This window comes from Thamnophis sirtalis, unplaced genomic scaffold (assembly GCF_051295495.1).
Source record: "Thamnophis sirtalis isolate CommonGarterSnake01/CBP01778 unplaced genomic scaffold, rThaSir2_p1.2 scaffold_9, whole genome shotgun sequence".
Taxonomy (NCBI): Eukaryota; Metazoa; Chordata; class Lepidosauria; order Squamata; family Natricidae; genus Thamnophis; species Thamnophis sirtalis.
This window is the reverse complement of record NW_028261389.1, coordinates 58,256,822-58,272,323: the sequence shown is the minus strand read 5'-3', so window position 1 is coordinate 58,272,323 and position 15,502 is coordinate 58,256,822. Positions and strand designations below refer to the sequence as shown.

The 15,502-nt window shown below is 36.0% G+C and overlaps 1 protein-coding gene across 2 annotated transcripts in view; it reads right to left on the bottom strand.

The window, feature by feature from the left end:
• KCND2 (potassium voltage-gated channel subfamily D member 2) overlaps positions 1–14,862 on the bottom strand; it is a 333,774-nt gene extending 318,912 nt beyond the window's left edge. For both annotated transcript variants that reach the window (XM_014073508.2, XM_014073509.2), the window contains exon 1: positions 13,708–14,862. In XM_014073508.2, the coding sequence (XP_013928983.1) occupies positions 13,708–14,822 (1,115 nt within the window). In that variant the 5' untranslated portion in view covers positions 14,823–14,862. The remainder of the gene's footprint in view (positions 1–13,707) is intronic.
• Between the last annotated feature and the right edge of the window lie 640 nt (positions 14,863–15,502).

Here is a 15,502-nt window from a genome sequence, read left to right as displayed (position 1 = left end):
TTCAATACCATCAACCATGGTATACTTTTGGGCAGGCTCTGGGGTTTGGGGTTGGGTAGCACAGCCTTGTGCTGGTTTGGATACTTTCTCCAGGGCGGTCCCAATTGGTGTTGATAGGGAGTGAGAGATCCATGCCATTTTTGTGGCATGCTACAGGGCTCAGCACTCTTTTAATATCTACATGAAGCTGCTGAGTGAGATCATCCACCACCATGGGTTGAGATATTATGTTTATGTTGGTAATACTCAACTTTATATCTCTACCCTTGGTGATCCGAGTGATGCTTGTGCTGCCCTCTTGCAGTGCCTGGAGGCTGTAGACCTGAATAGCAGATAACATATTTCAGCTGAAATATGACAAGACTGAATGGCTTTGGTGTATGGAGCTTCAAGATCCAGGACTTTAACATCCTTAATTCTGGATGGGATGATAGTACCCCAGACAAACCCAGTTTGCAACTTGTGGATTCTCCTGGACTTGTGACTCCTAGACAAGAAGAAGTTAGCAGTGTCAACTGGGAAAGCCTTTGCACAACTTCACATTGTGTACCAGTTGTGTCCCTTCCTGGATCAGGAGTCCCTGTCCTCAATCAGTCAAGCCCTGTTCATCTCAGATCAGGACCACTGCAATATGCTGTACATGGAGGTACTCTTGAAGAACATTTGGAAGATTCAAGTAGTACAGAGTGTGGTATTGCAGGCAATTCTTGGAGCCCCTAGAGTGCCTCATGTTACACTGTTGTTGCACAAGTTGCAATGGCTACTGGCTTGCTTCTGGGTGAAATTCAAGGTGTTGATTATAATTTTAAAGCCCTGCACCACATGGGTCCAGGATTACCTGGGGAACCATCTGAGCCTAATGGGACTGGACCATCCCACTTGTGCCAAGAGAAGAGTCTTCTCTGCTGTGCCTCCTGCCCTTTGGAACACCTTGCCATGCAGAGTGAAGCTGGCTTTGACCCTCCTGGACATCTGTAACTTTCCTCACTGCACATACTGCTCTATCCCTCTCCACGTTTTAATTACAATCTGTATTTTATTAATATAAATATGTATTGTTTATGGTTTTATTGTTTTTAATGTTGTAAGCTGCCGAGAGTCATCTCGTAGTGACATGGGCAGCAAACACATTTGGGTCAAGCTTCCTTCTCCATTCTCAGGAGTTAGACATTATGTTAGCATCTATGAATGATTGTAGTTTTCAAATTGCTTATAATTTAGATCCAGTAATGAAATAATGAAAGGAAGTTCTAAACCAATTTAGTTACATTTTCTCAACCATTATGACACTTCCCCCAGAGATCTGGCCCCACCCTCCTTATCTTCTGGAAAGCCTTGAATAGCCAATTCTTCTCACAAGCAATGGGGAAGATGAGGTTGAAGCCCAACAATTTGGTAAATTGATTTATGGGAGAGTGTTGCTTCACAACACCATGAGTTTTTATTGAAAAAAATTAAGGCTTTTTTGTAGCTTTATTGTCTTGTGAGCTGTCCAGAATTGTGGTTACAGTGTGGGCAGCTTTATAAGTAAACAAGCAAGCAAGCAAACAAACAAGCTTCAGTTCTTGTTAATGAACAGTGAAACTTTTTATTCAAATGAACGTGTTCTTTCTTATTTTGGAATGCACACAAATCTATTTTTTAACGTAAGAACCATAGCACAGAATCATTTTATTTAGGAAATAAAATATAGTAATAAAATGAACACAATTAATGTTATCTTCCCACAGAAGAATTAATTCCCCATATACGTCAGTGATTGCTCTCATTTTATTCAAAACGCAGGACTCGGGAATTCAAGAACTTGGCTATAGTAAACAAGATACACTATTAAGCTACAAGGAACCTAGTTACAAAAGCCGTTTCTTCTTCAGCTTATCTTCTTCTGTTGCGCTAAACAGGAGAATAGAGCTCAAAAGCAGGTTAGTGGGGTGGGGAGGAAATGGGGATTTTGCAGTATCCCTCCACTGTCATATCCACAAAGCCACGCCCACAAAGCCACACACACAGAACCGGTAGTAAAAGTTTTTGACTCCCACCACTGATGTAAGCACAGTTGTAGTTTCACTTAGTGACCACTTCATTTAATGATTGTCAGGACCAATTCTAGTCACTGAATGAGGACTACCTATATTTAGTGTTTTGGGGTACAATAAACAAATATCAGCATTTCCCTTTGTGCCTTTTCATATTAAGCAGACGCAAGGCAGGATTATGTCTTCCTTTAGTTTCTTCCTTACACCTCAGCCTTTTTGCAATAGTACTGCAGTTTTTCTTAATTTTGTCTTAGCTGTTTCTACAAATCTTCCAGGTAGTATTGCTTAATTTGGAAGATTGTTTAATTCCAGTTGTAAATAATGCTGAACCAAATCCACCAGGATATGGGTTCATTGTAGGTTTATACATTTTTCTCAGATATTGCTATTTTTCTCTGCTGCTTCAAGCCCAGTGCTTTAACGATCAGATCAAACTGGCTCTCTTGATACAGACCACCACAGAAGCCTCAGCAAAGATGCTATTACATGGAAGGCATCACCAGCAGGTCCAAGCACAAGACTTGTGCAAGTGTTTTCTCCACTTCATTATTCTTTAATGAAAAAAGAACCAGATGGTGTACTAAAATACCTGAATTAACTAAAAACTTCCCCAAAGCCCACTTTTCACTCTAAGAATCATATTAAGCAATTAGCTGATTTATTTGAAGAGAATTTCTGGGAAGGAAAATAAAATGTTTGTTTTATTGTAAGCCACTTTCCCCTAATTTATTTCAGTTTACCCAATCATGTAGCTCCACATTAAGTATGTTAGTTACTGGGAAGGTTTACATTTCATCTTAGCCTCTTCTGATATGACACTGCAGTGCTTCTAATTGTGAATGAAGGAAATAAGTGAAAATCCTTACTACACATAGCTTTGCTGCCTTGTGCAAGAGAGTATCTTACTCTCCTTGGATGATCTTATCGCACATTGATCAAGTGTTGTGCAAGACAAAATAAAAAGAAAAATAAAAGAAATTACCACCACTGTGCTGTGGTACTCCTGCAGCAAGATCTAAGAATTTTAAGACATGATTATTCTTCAGTTGTTTTTTTCTGGATATTTGGTTTGCTAAACCACTTTTTTTTTCTTGTTCATTTCTTTATCCTTTTCTTTCTGGTGTCTTGTTTCACTGTTTGTTCTCCTACCTCAATTATTCATTTTTACCGCTCTCCCTGTTGGGCAAGTCCATCCACTTTTGTAGCCTCTCCAGGTTGATGGTTCAATAATATTCATTCTGAGGAAAGTTTCCAAAACTATTAAGTAAGGTAAAGGTTCTCCCCGCACATATGTGCTAGTCATTCCTGACTCTAGGGACGGTGCTCATCTCTGTTTCAAAGCTGAAGAGCCAGCGCTGTCCAAAGATGTCTCCATGGTCATGTGGCAGGCATGGCTAAATGCCGAAGGTGCATGGAACGCTATTACCTTCCCACCAAAGGTGGTTCCTATTTTTTCTACTTGCATTTTTTACATGCTTTTGAACTGCTAGGTTGGCAGAAGCTGGGACAAGTAATGTGAGCTCACTCTGTTATGTGGCGCTAGGCATTCAAACCACCAAACTGCTGAGCCACCTTGTCCCTTCCAAAACTATTTGGGATACTTTAATTGATCTTAATTAAAGTTCTATTCACATAATAGGTTGACTTATTAATAGAAAAAGAATTCTAAGAGACAAATATGACTGCATATTTTGTAAATACAATAATTAATTTGAACATTTTACTATTTTGACCTTTGGAATGATATAATAATGAATCAATTACCCAAAGCAATTTCTTTGGAACTTCACCCAAAGAACAGTGTGCACACACACGTGTCTTAGTGCCTCCACGATGCTCCAGCTGCTCCACGGAGCGTCATGCAGGCACTGTATGTGCATGGAAGCCCAGAAGCCTTTAAACACCAGTAAGGAGCTTGGGCAGGCGGGTGGGAGCACCGTACCGGAATGGTATCTGGTGCTCCAGGCTGGCTCCAGTACACAAGTACCGGGGTGTACTGCCTGCAACCCACCACTGGTGCAGAGTGTTCTGAGTATAACTATTCTCTTTTCTTCTCTAGATTGGCTGAAGGGTATAAACATCACCTTATTCTAATTGCACTGAGGATTTCCCCCCGAAATTCTGAATTTAAAAAATCTCCTTTCCCTAGCTGTTCTTAAAAATAAAACAAAAAAATGCTATGGTGTCACCAGTTAGTCATAGTGTAAAGTAATACAAGTGTACCTATGCAACATCTTTGCATAATCTTGTGTTGGTGAACAGCATGCACACTTTTACATGCTGAGGTGTTTACAATTTTTCCAGATATTGTTCAGAAATAAAACAGTTTCAAACATTGTGAGGCTATAGATAAAATACGAAAAACATGTTATATATGCCCCCTTAAACTTGGAACAACTAAGCAAAACTGAAATACAAATAGTACAAGCTTACAGATAGTAAATATTAAATCCATTAGAAAATTTAAAAAAACAAACACACGCTCACTTGCTGAATATTTATGAAAACACAAAACACATGTTCATACCAAATTGTACACATTTTTAAAATGCAAATGATCACCACAAGCACAAACACGCACACACATCTACACACACATAGATTTGCATGCGTGTCTATATGCATGAGAAAAAGTTCATATAAAAATATGCACATGGAAGCTTTTTTTTTTTTGTCAGATTCAGGTAAGGCTAAAGAGACCTTGTGACAACTAAATAGTATTCATCAAATACCGTTGATGAAATCTGTATTTCATCTCAAATTTTACCACTTTTGCTTCAGAAATGGTGGCAGTTTTATATTTCAAGTTTTGGAATATTTTTGAAAATGTTAATAATTATACCAGTAGAGGGAGGTAGTGATGTTTCAGTATTATGTTTATAGCAGCTGCAATGAATATGTTTAAAATTATAGCTAGATGTCACACTTCATTAATTATAATCTGCAATATAGAACAAGTTCCAGTATAGAACATGCAACAAATGGGCCAATATTTAATATTTATGTTAATAAAAATACTTTAACAATATTTCAGAATGCAAAGTCCTACAATATGGAACACAGCAATATCTGTTCATATCAGCCATGGATGGTAGCATCACATTACAGATTTAGAGTATTCACAGAAAATTCTAGCAGATATACAAGATCGGGTCTTGACCTTGTTTAAAGCTGAAGTTATTGGCAGAGGTGTACTATACATTTGAATACATATTTTTTATTAATTTTATCATAGTTAACTGTATAGGATCAAGCAGCTTTAAACCAACATATATCTGCAAGTATTATATTACGTTTTTCTGTTGGTTTATAGTAGGTTGTCTGGACCGGGATTTCCAACCTTGGCAACTTTAAGATTTGTGGACTTCAACTCCCAGAATTCGACAGCTTTGCTGGCAGAGGAATTTTGGAAGTTGAAGTCCACAAGTCTTAAAGTTGCCAAGGTTGGAGACTCCTGATCTATTCTACTTAGGAGAGAGTGTTGACACTGATCCTGTACCAGCTATCACATTCCTTTCACTCACCTCTGCTTAGGGATTGGAGTAGAACTTTACTTGCCTAAAATAATATGAAGTTAATTAATTAAAAGAGTTAATTACGGCCAAAGCTGTAATTAACCCTTTGTACATGTGTACAAGCTGCATGATCCAAAAGGTTAGAGTATTTCTATAAGCCATCCAGCTAGTTCTGTACAATATTTTATGTTTGTAAACAGAAGCCTTCTTTTTTGTAGCAGGAAGAAATGCAAAATTACCTTGTTACTTTGTTAAAATTGTATTTTAAGTGGAGATTAGGTTAAATGTAAGTCCAATAGTTTTAGGTTTGGGTGAAATATTGATACTTTTTATGAATACCTGTTTGACTGAAGAACTCATGGAAGAAAACATATTAATCATATATCTAGTTATTTCCACATCTGGTGTCCATTAGTTTGCAGGAAATATTTTCTATCTGAACAGGGAAATATCTGGAGGGGGGAAACAGTGCTAATATATTTTATGACAGTGACTGAAATGTGTCATGCCACCTCTCTAATTTTCCAAGGTAGTGGATTTCTGTATTCAATTGCATATCCATACCTAAACTTGCAATTCAAATGGAAGGAAGAACTATATATATGGAGCTTTAAAAAAAAAAAAAAACAGAATGGAAGTTTTAAATAAAACAAGCTGAGAGCAATGGAGTTTTCTCCAAATTTTATTTCTGAAAATTAATATTTCTTTAAAAATAACTAAATACTAATTGTAATTAGTTCACATTAAGTGAATATGAGAGTTATTTTTTAATCAGGAAATAATGTGAAAATATTTTAGTAACAAAGTACGGAAAAATTCAAAGTATGCCTTCTGGAATTCTTTCTAATGCAGGCAGTCTTCAACTTACCACAGTTTATTTAGTGAGAGTTTAAAATTACAAATGTCGCACTTAACAACAAAAATGTTGGACTCAATTGTGGTCATAACTCTTACTTCTCTGGAACTCACTCTTCCTTCCTAGGGATCTACCTCCTCATCCATCACAACAATATATTTTGGTTGTGTGTTTGACCTCTGCAGTATTAGTCACTGTCATTATCAACATAATCCCAAATCAAACCATTTACTCCCAAAATGATGATGTTCACTTCACTAAAGGTTATGGATAATAATCTACCACCCTGATTCAGGGCAGGTTGATAAATAGCTAAATGTTTTCCAATTGACGAGACAGAGTGATTAACCCAAAGTCACCAGGTAGCTTCTGTGCTTATGGGTAAAACCAAAACCTCAGTTTCCTTAGTATTAGTAAGCACCTTCACCACTTCAGTAGCTCTCTATCTAATATAAAGTGAGAAAAATAGCATACCTGTAACTAAGCCAAAGTGATATGTAACAAAAAACAATTGTGGAGGAAGCAGTTTGGGAAAACTAACTAATTACCAGTGTACTATCTTCACTACAACACAGTCTTACCACTGCTCTGTTTCATTCTATTGTCACAATGGTCCATGGTCTTATCTTTTTCTATTCACTTTTACTATATCATTAGCTGTAACTTTTGGCCCTCTGTAACCAAAATCTTATGGTTTTCAACTGAGCTTTTTATATTACTTTCATTTAATTCCAACTTTTCCTTTTGGAAGCTTAAGGCAGAACTCATAGTGGTTATCCCTCATTGTATTTTATGGCAAGTTAGGTTCAGTTGAAAAACAATGACAAGCCCAGACAGAGTCGGTGAGTCCAATGAAAACTGGGGAGGATCCTCATGGCTTTAAAAGGTTTTGAAGCCAAAATATTATCTGAAATCCTTTATAAGACACAAACAGGATTCTGTCTGAAGAAAGAGTGGCAGATTATAATGCAAACAAAATTCCAGCAATCAATTCTAGCAGCACCTCATGGAACATCAAATGTTCTTGATATAGGAATGGCATTGATTCAGGTTAGGACGTGGAAGATGGTGATAAATTACTAGCTCAAAATGCAATTCTTCCAGTTGGTCTGACTCTTCTAGTTTTAACAGATAACTTTTTCTCTCTTTGGAAACAGGTGGTAGAGCATAAGCTGTGCTGTCTCCACTATTCTTAATAACAGTAGGTTGCGAGCAAGCTAAGCAATTAATTATTTAAAGAATAAGGGATGTGGAGTTCAATGCTCCCCGAACATAATAAAATTTGGATAAACAGGGGCACCTGAGATACAACAACTTTCCTTAAACTGAAAATCGAATTCTTTAGATTTAACATTCTTTCCATTTGAACTTCTTCAATGCAGGTACAATAAAATATCTGTGGCTGAACATATTTGTGGTGATGAGGAAATCAAAACTATCTCATACATATTGTACATTTTATAGAAACATGAAGTCAATATACATTCTGCCCTTTATAGATAATTTCCTTGGGAGGCCAGATTAATTTTATATGAACATTTTCTTCACTATTGAATACTATTCATTAGATGTGCAGTATGTCAATTGACATTCTCAGTCAACCACGTCATGGGTTGTCCCAAAGGTGCTTTTTTCAAGAGGTATCTGGACTTTCTGGTTTAACTTTGAAGATGTTTTGCTTTTCAGCTCTGACTGGATGGTGGAGAAAATCCTTCCATTCCCCACCAGAGCTGAAAAAGATTCTTGGATGAGAAGCAAAATGTCTTCAAAGCAAAACCAGAAAGTCCAGATGCCTCTTGAAAAAAACACCTTTGGTACATATGCAATAGCTAAATTTTGGACTGCTACTATGAAAATATGATATAATTGGCTAAGTCAAAAGTAAAAATTACCTTTGTTTTAAATATTATTTTTGGTTTGATATATCTTAAAGAATAAACTGTTTTATTTTAATTTCATATCCATTAATTTCAGGTTTATCATCTGAGTAACAACTTCTCTAACATCACAATAATATAGGAGTGAATGTTCTATGATATGATTTATTTTGCTAGTTTGTTAGCATATTATTAAATTTGCTCCACATCGTTTTTGTTCTTTTATCTTTTGCTATTCATTGACTAAATACATTATTATTGATTGAAATGGGGAGGTGAGTCTGAGGCCAGTGGCCTAACTATTCATATTTTCTACCCCGCTTTTATGTTTATGAATAAACACTCTTTGTTCTCTCTCCCTCTACTTAAAAAAAATGTCTTTGTTTTTTCCTTCCAAGCTGTCATCTTAATCTATCTTGCCTTCAAAAGATTCTTACTTCTTGTCCCAGCTGAGTATGAATCCGCACAGCTACATTTGCTCCTGCTGATCTCTCATCTACCTTACATCTTTCTTCTTTTCCTTCAATCTTTTGCTTCTTTCTTCTATTTGTTCACCACTGATACTCAAGTTATAATTTCTTGTATTGTACTCTTGTACCCTGTAAAAGAGCAAATTCAGCTATGCTGCTCTAGGAGCTACAAACAATAAAAATAATGCCTGTAAGCTAAAGGAGATTAGTATGTTTTAATTCCCTGTTTATTTTCAGCTACAGATTCTACAAAATTGGTAGACATTTGTATGGATGTATTTAAGAAATTTCAGTGGGAATGTATTTCATTTTTCCTTATTCAGGAACAGGCCATTGAAGTTCTGTTGCAATATGAATACAACAATGTCCATAAAACATACTTGTTCTTTATTGAGACAGAAATAAAAAAGCATATAAAAATACAAGAGATCAGAGTTAATACTTGTAGCATCAGTTTAGATGCTTTGCATTTACAAGATGACTGTAGTAGAGCTTTGCATATACATTCAAGTGGACTGGAACTCTGCAGTACCTGGATTTTACCTCACATAGAGTGACTACTTATGAAACTAGGCTATTGCTGTAGATTATCACGTATAAGCATTAATATGTGAACAGAACATTGTCTATTCATTAACATTATTGATGTAGTTAAGAGGGAATAGAGGCTGCTCCTCATCAATGTGTTTCTAGGACAAAGATTTCAAACTTTAGGATATCTGCCTTATCTTGATTGGATAGCAGTTTTTACAGATTCAGGTTCAAAGGTGGAAGCTTTTCTTCAATCTGGTACTGACAGTGAAAAATCACATTACAGCAATGACAAAAAGGGCCTCTTATTAACTTCAGCTACTAAATCCTGAAAGAGAAAGACTTTGTGATGCATACGTGATGGACTTCAAAGCTAAATTGTTTCAGTGCAATTTTTTTGCAGAGAGAGTCATGAAGAAAGCAAGGTGCAAATGATAATTGGTGCTTCCAGAGGTGTCACCTCTTCCCTAAAGTAGCTGTAGTGGTTACCAGTTATTTTTGGACCCTATTCAGAGTGTTTACTATGATGAATAAAGCCTTAGAAATTTGGCCCCAAATTGTTTCCCCACCTACCCACTTGTCCGCAGATTCCACCAGGTACAAAATAATTTCCAAGCTAATTCTATTTTGGGGATATAATGTAATATGTGCTTAAATACTTCTACTCAGGATTTTAGAGTTCTTTAGGTAGCTTATTATTATGCATCAATATTTTGAAACTACCGAGAACTAAAAACAGAACTGTACATTTTAAAGAAACAAATCATTTGTAGTAAAAGATGAAATGGCCTGGTTCAATGCTTAGCATCACCACTTAGTCCGTGATAGAATATATCTCTGCACAAAACCTTAAATTCCATCATGTTCAAATACTAGAGGAGACAGAGGAAAAGAACCAGAGTAAATCACTAAAGGAAAACTACAAATGGAGTTACAACGTAAACCATATATATTTGGTTATGACACAATATATGCCTTTAATTTACAGGAAGGTTTGTAACAAATGTTTCATTAACAGTTTGGTTTGATATTTAAAAAATACTAAGGTGCATTTTTTACAGTTTTTATTAATTACAACCAGAAAAGTGTGAATGAGATCAATTTGCTAATCCTTTCTATTTCTTGCTTTCATAAATTAATATCTTAATAGATTCTTTACCATACAAAAGTTCTGCAGCTACAGTACAGGTAGTCCTTGACTTATGAGCCCAAAATTTCAGATGCTAAGTGTTAAGTGAGTTTTGCCTTACTTTATGAACTTTCTTGCCACAATTGTTAAGTGAATCACTGCAGTTGTTAAATTAGTGACATGGTTGATAAGTGAACCTGGCTTCCTTCATTGACTTTGCTTGTCAGGAGATCACAAAAAATAATCATATAATCCCAGGACATTGCAACTGTCATAAATAGTTGCCAAGCATTCAAATTTTGATCAGGTGACCATGGGACTACCTGTATAGTGGATATGACAGTGATTCTTATGACTAACCTTGTACACTACCGGCAGTATGTTTCATAATGGATTGTTTGCAACATAGGAAACATGAAACACTGTACAACTTTAGCTGTCTATCTACTTTTAATGGAAAAATGAATAGAAATAAATAAAGTATAAAATAATATAACAATTAAAATATGCATTCTTGGTTTGTTCTTTTTTTACCTTGTTTTACCAAAATATCACTGTTGCCTTTATTGCACAAATTAGCATTCCACATGTGCATTTATAAAAATAGTGAACAGTGGAAAAAGGCATGCCAAGGTTGAGATTGTTGATACATAAAATTGTTTCAGTTTTATTTCTATGCAAGTCTAAAAGGATGCCTATTATTTTTCTTTTCAGACATAACTTAAATAACTATTTCCCTCATAAGTAGTTTCTCTAAAGAACAGTTTCTCTAATGTTTGCATTTTATGAAAACTTTTTAATTTCACACCATTATTCAATATTGCATATGTGTGTATGTGTGTGTTCAGCAATTATCCAATTTATTTTTTAAAAATACAAAATTTTAATTTATAAGAGTAATAACTAAGTTTCAAGATATCCTGCAGAATGTAAATAAGGATATTTTACCAAACAATACCACATAGCTTGCCTTCCTAAGAACTAAAAGCAAAGTTGACATTCTTGTTTACTATACCAACCTGTCAAATACCTACTTCACAAAAAGTTTAATGTCTTAGTCCTCTAACAATACAAAAAACTATTTTCAGCCTGCAGAAAATAAAACTATTCAAGGCAATGAAATAAAAGCCAAATATTCATTTCAGTACCATGGACAAGACCAATAGCTAGTGTATCTGGCATTTAACTTAAATGCATCCTGCTGCAGTATAAAACATTAGAACTATGAATGAAAGATTAAAAATACTAATGGTCAGGCCTTTCTTTTTTTACACACTATGATAAATATCAGAGCCACACTATTAAATTTTGACTATTTTTTTCTTTTATTTCTACCATTAACATTTAACTAAATTACAAGCGAAATGTCTCTGGTTTGCAACCAGAAATTACAGATACTATCTGGTCTCTTGTCATTTCAAATTTCAGTCTGATATATTTTATTCATGTCCTTTATCTGACCCAGTCTAATAAAGATTTTAACTGTTTTTTTTAAATAACTGGTAAAATTGTGGTCTGTCATCATATATTTTTTTCCTTTGTGAATCTCCAGAAGTCTACTTGACCAGCAAACAAGTGACTGAAAGGAACACTTTCAGGAAAATAAACTGTTGAATAGAAAAAAGCCTGAATACTTACTTTTTCTCTCCCTCTTCCCAACACACAAACATACCAATGCCCTTTTCTTTATTTAAGTGTTAATTATAGTTTGTAGAGTAGCCTATAGTAGCTTTATTAAAGATTGGTTCATTTCAAAACAGATAATTATATCATCATAATCACAATTGCAATCTTATTTATATCCATCCCCAAGGCAGAGTTAAGTATTTTCTGCAACCAATGATCTCAGTGATAGTGCTTAAATTACACACTTAAACTTTTACGGAACACAATGGGGATTGATTCTTGCATTCTGTCCTATTTCTGAAATGTCACAGATGTTTATAGAAATATTCAGAAAGATAGAAAGACTTGTCATTCATATAAATCTATTTCACTGTCCTTAGTGAAATGCTAAACTTGATCCAGAAAGAATGTATATTTTCAGTGCTCAATATTTTTTTGTTTGTTTGTTTTTGGTACTCAATATTTGTTTGTTTGTCAAATTTTACATGTATAATCAGTTTCTTTAGTTAAGAGCAAATAAATGTTTTTGAGATAAGATATAAGAGTTCATTGTAAGATACTTTCAACTTAAATATTTTCCTTTTCTTCATTAACCTCCATTTCCTATGATGAGGGATAGGTGTTAGGGCAGTTCAAAATGTCTGAAGCGTAATAAGATGGGGAAAGTTATTGTGGAACTTATAACAGATAAATTTGCAAGACTCATAACATCATGGTAAATAATGGGCATTTAAAAAAAAGAAATTAACCCTTTCCCCGTAAATTATTGCACAACTAATTTGGAATAAAATTACAAATAAACTTCTTCAAATTAACTTACCTCTATATGTTATATCCAGCTAATACTGTGACATGCATTTTGGGATATCAGTCATTTAAACTCTGATTTTAAGGATAAGCATAGGCTGAAAAAAAATCCTATTAAAACTTTTTGAAAACTTAGTTCACATCATATTCCTTCTTCGGAAAAGACATTTCTATAAAATGCTACATTGCAAGAAATCATGAAATAACCTATAACACCCTGTTGGTGAATTCATCACCATTTCCAAAAGTTAGCTTCCAGAATGAGAAACTAAATGTGAGTTTTAAATGTTTACTGCAACAATTCAAAATCAGCTATATTGACAACTTTAACATATACATTTAAAAACCCAATACTGAGAAGTGTTGTGTAACTTTTTATATTATTTGACTATAATTCTTCTGAGATGAAAGATTAATTATATTTTTGCTATGAATACATAAACTATTACACAGTCCCTTATCATACCAGTCAACGCTCATAGGACAACAGAATTGTTATCTTTTGCCTAAAACTCAACCATCATTACATTAACCATGAAGGAAAAATAGGATAAATTTGCATAGAAACTTTAACAGTGATATCTGAATAGGTGAAAGAAAAAAAATACAAAATTTATAGCAATCCCAGAATTTAAGGGAAGTCATCATTGCAGTTCTCAATGTTTTTTATTTACATGAGAGAAAGTGAAGTGGCATCTTCTGCTTATCATAAAAGGATCATAAGCATTTCCTCGATTGAGCACAATTATGCATCATCTTTTTTCACAACTTTTTTTTTAAAAAACAGGTAACGATAATCCAGATAACAATGCAAATTATCTATATTTTACATAAATAGGTATAAAACCATGTGCACTTACCCCAAGGTGGTCATAGTAACAATGGTATACCAGAAAGCAGCAGGAATGCTGGTGAACTTGCTGGAAGACGAACCTTTTTCAGCATAGAACATGACTGTAGCAAAGATTATGATGGCCATAGTGAGAGAAAAAAGGAGAAAGCCAAGTTCTGATGCACAGCTTTTCAGAGTGTAGCCGAGGATGCGTAGACCCTGTGAGTGGCGTGAAAATTTAAAGATCCGGAAGACCCGGAAGACACGCAGGGTTACAAAAGCCCCACTGACATCCTCATTGTTGGTCATCACCAGACCAATGTAATATGGCATAATTGCCACGACATCAATGATGCTCATGACGCTACGGACAAACTTGTACCGGCTGGGAGCAGCCACCAGGCGCAAAAGATACTCAACAGTAAAGATCATGACACAGGCTGTATCTAGGCAGAAGAAAGCCACAGCGTAGTGCTCTCCACAGGACAACTCCTTGATGGCACCAGGAGTCATCCCACAGGGCACAGTCTCCACCACATTCGCCATGACAGAAACAGCAATGAAAAAGCCAGTAACATAGTAAAAAACCAGGGCCAGTGTGCTGGTGTGTGGATTCTCAAAGGCCCGCCACATCCTCTCTCGAGCTGTCATGGAAGGAAGATGGCACTCGTTGGCATTATCCTGATCAGCATCATCCTGAAGGCGTTCAGCGTTTTCCCGTCGTCGATCCTTGTACTCCTCATAGCAGCAATCGCCAATAATTTCAGGGATAATACCAAAGAAGGCCAGCTCCTCATCATAGGCTGAGATGCACTCTTGACGGGGATAGTGTAGCTTCCCTGTTCTATAGAAATTGAGGATGTGTCGGAAGATGTCAGGATCCCGGTCAAAAAAGTATTGCTGTGACTCTGGGTGGTAGAAGAAGTCCCTCTCTGAGCTGCCCAGAAGGGTATCAGGATAGCGTTCGAGGGTGTTCAGCCAGGTCTGGAACTGGGTGCCACTCACATTCAGCACAATCAGAGAATCCTGACTACGTTTCCTCTCCTGCTGAGGTGCATTTGGCATAGGGTTGGAGGCCACTGGCATCCATCCTATTGCTGCTGCTCGGGCAAAAGGCAGCCATGCTGCTACTCCTGCTGCCATTATGAAAGTTGCTGGTGGTATTGCTGGGTGGTCTCTTTAGAAATAATCCAGTCTTCTAAAATGAAGGGGGAAAGGGGAAACACAGAATGCAGCAAGAGATTAGGGGCCCACGCCTTATGTACGAGAAAGAAAACTAACCTATTTTTTTCCACCTTCTTTCTCTTGTAATCCTTCCCAAGTAACAGGCTCTCCCATTGCTTAACTCTATTTGAAATGTTTGCTTTAAGGTGTTAACCAACTGTGGAGCATGAGAAGCTGTTCTATGTTTTTGATCAATACCAAGCACCTCCTTTCCCCTTTAGGTAGACTGAAGTCAGGGAAGATCAACATGCACAAAAATGCAGCAAAAATACACTGTTTGCAAGAGCAAATCAGCTAGCCTGTCAGATCCAGGGAGTGGTAATCAGTCAGAAATTTTATGAAACCAAGAGATAACTCATAGCTCAGCAATATTCTGTTCTTTTCTGATTCCTGGGAAAGGCTCTGACATCCTGACATTCCTCCCACCTGTCTATTACAACCATCAGCTGCAAATAGTTGTTTGCAACTAAATTGATTTTTCTTTCTTTCTTGAATACTTAGGCTACAGAAAGAACACCTGCTAGGGTGTCTACTTGCATCTCTTTGCAAACCATATATTGTTAGCAGAAGGTGTGAGTATGCCACTTTTCCAATTTACA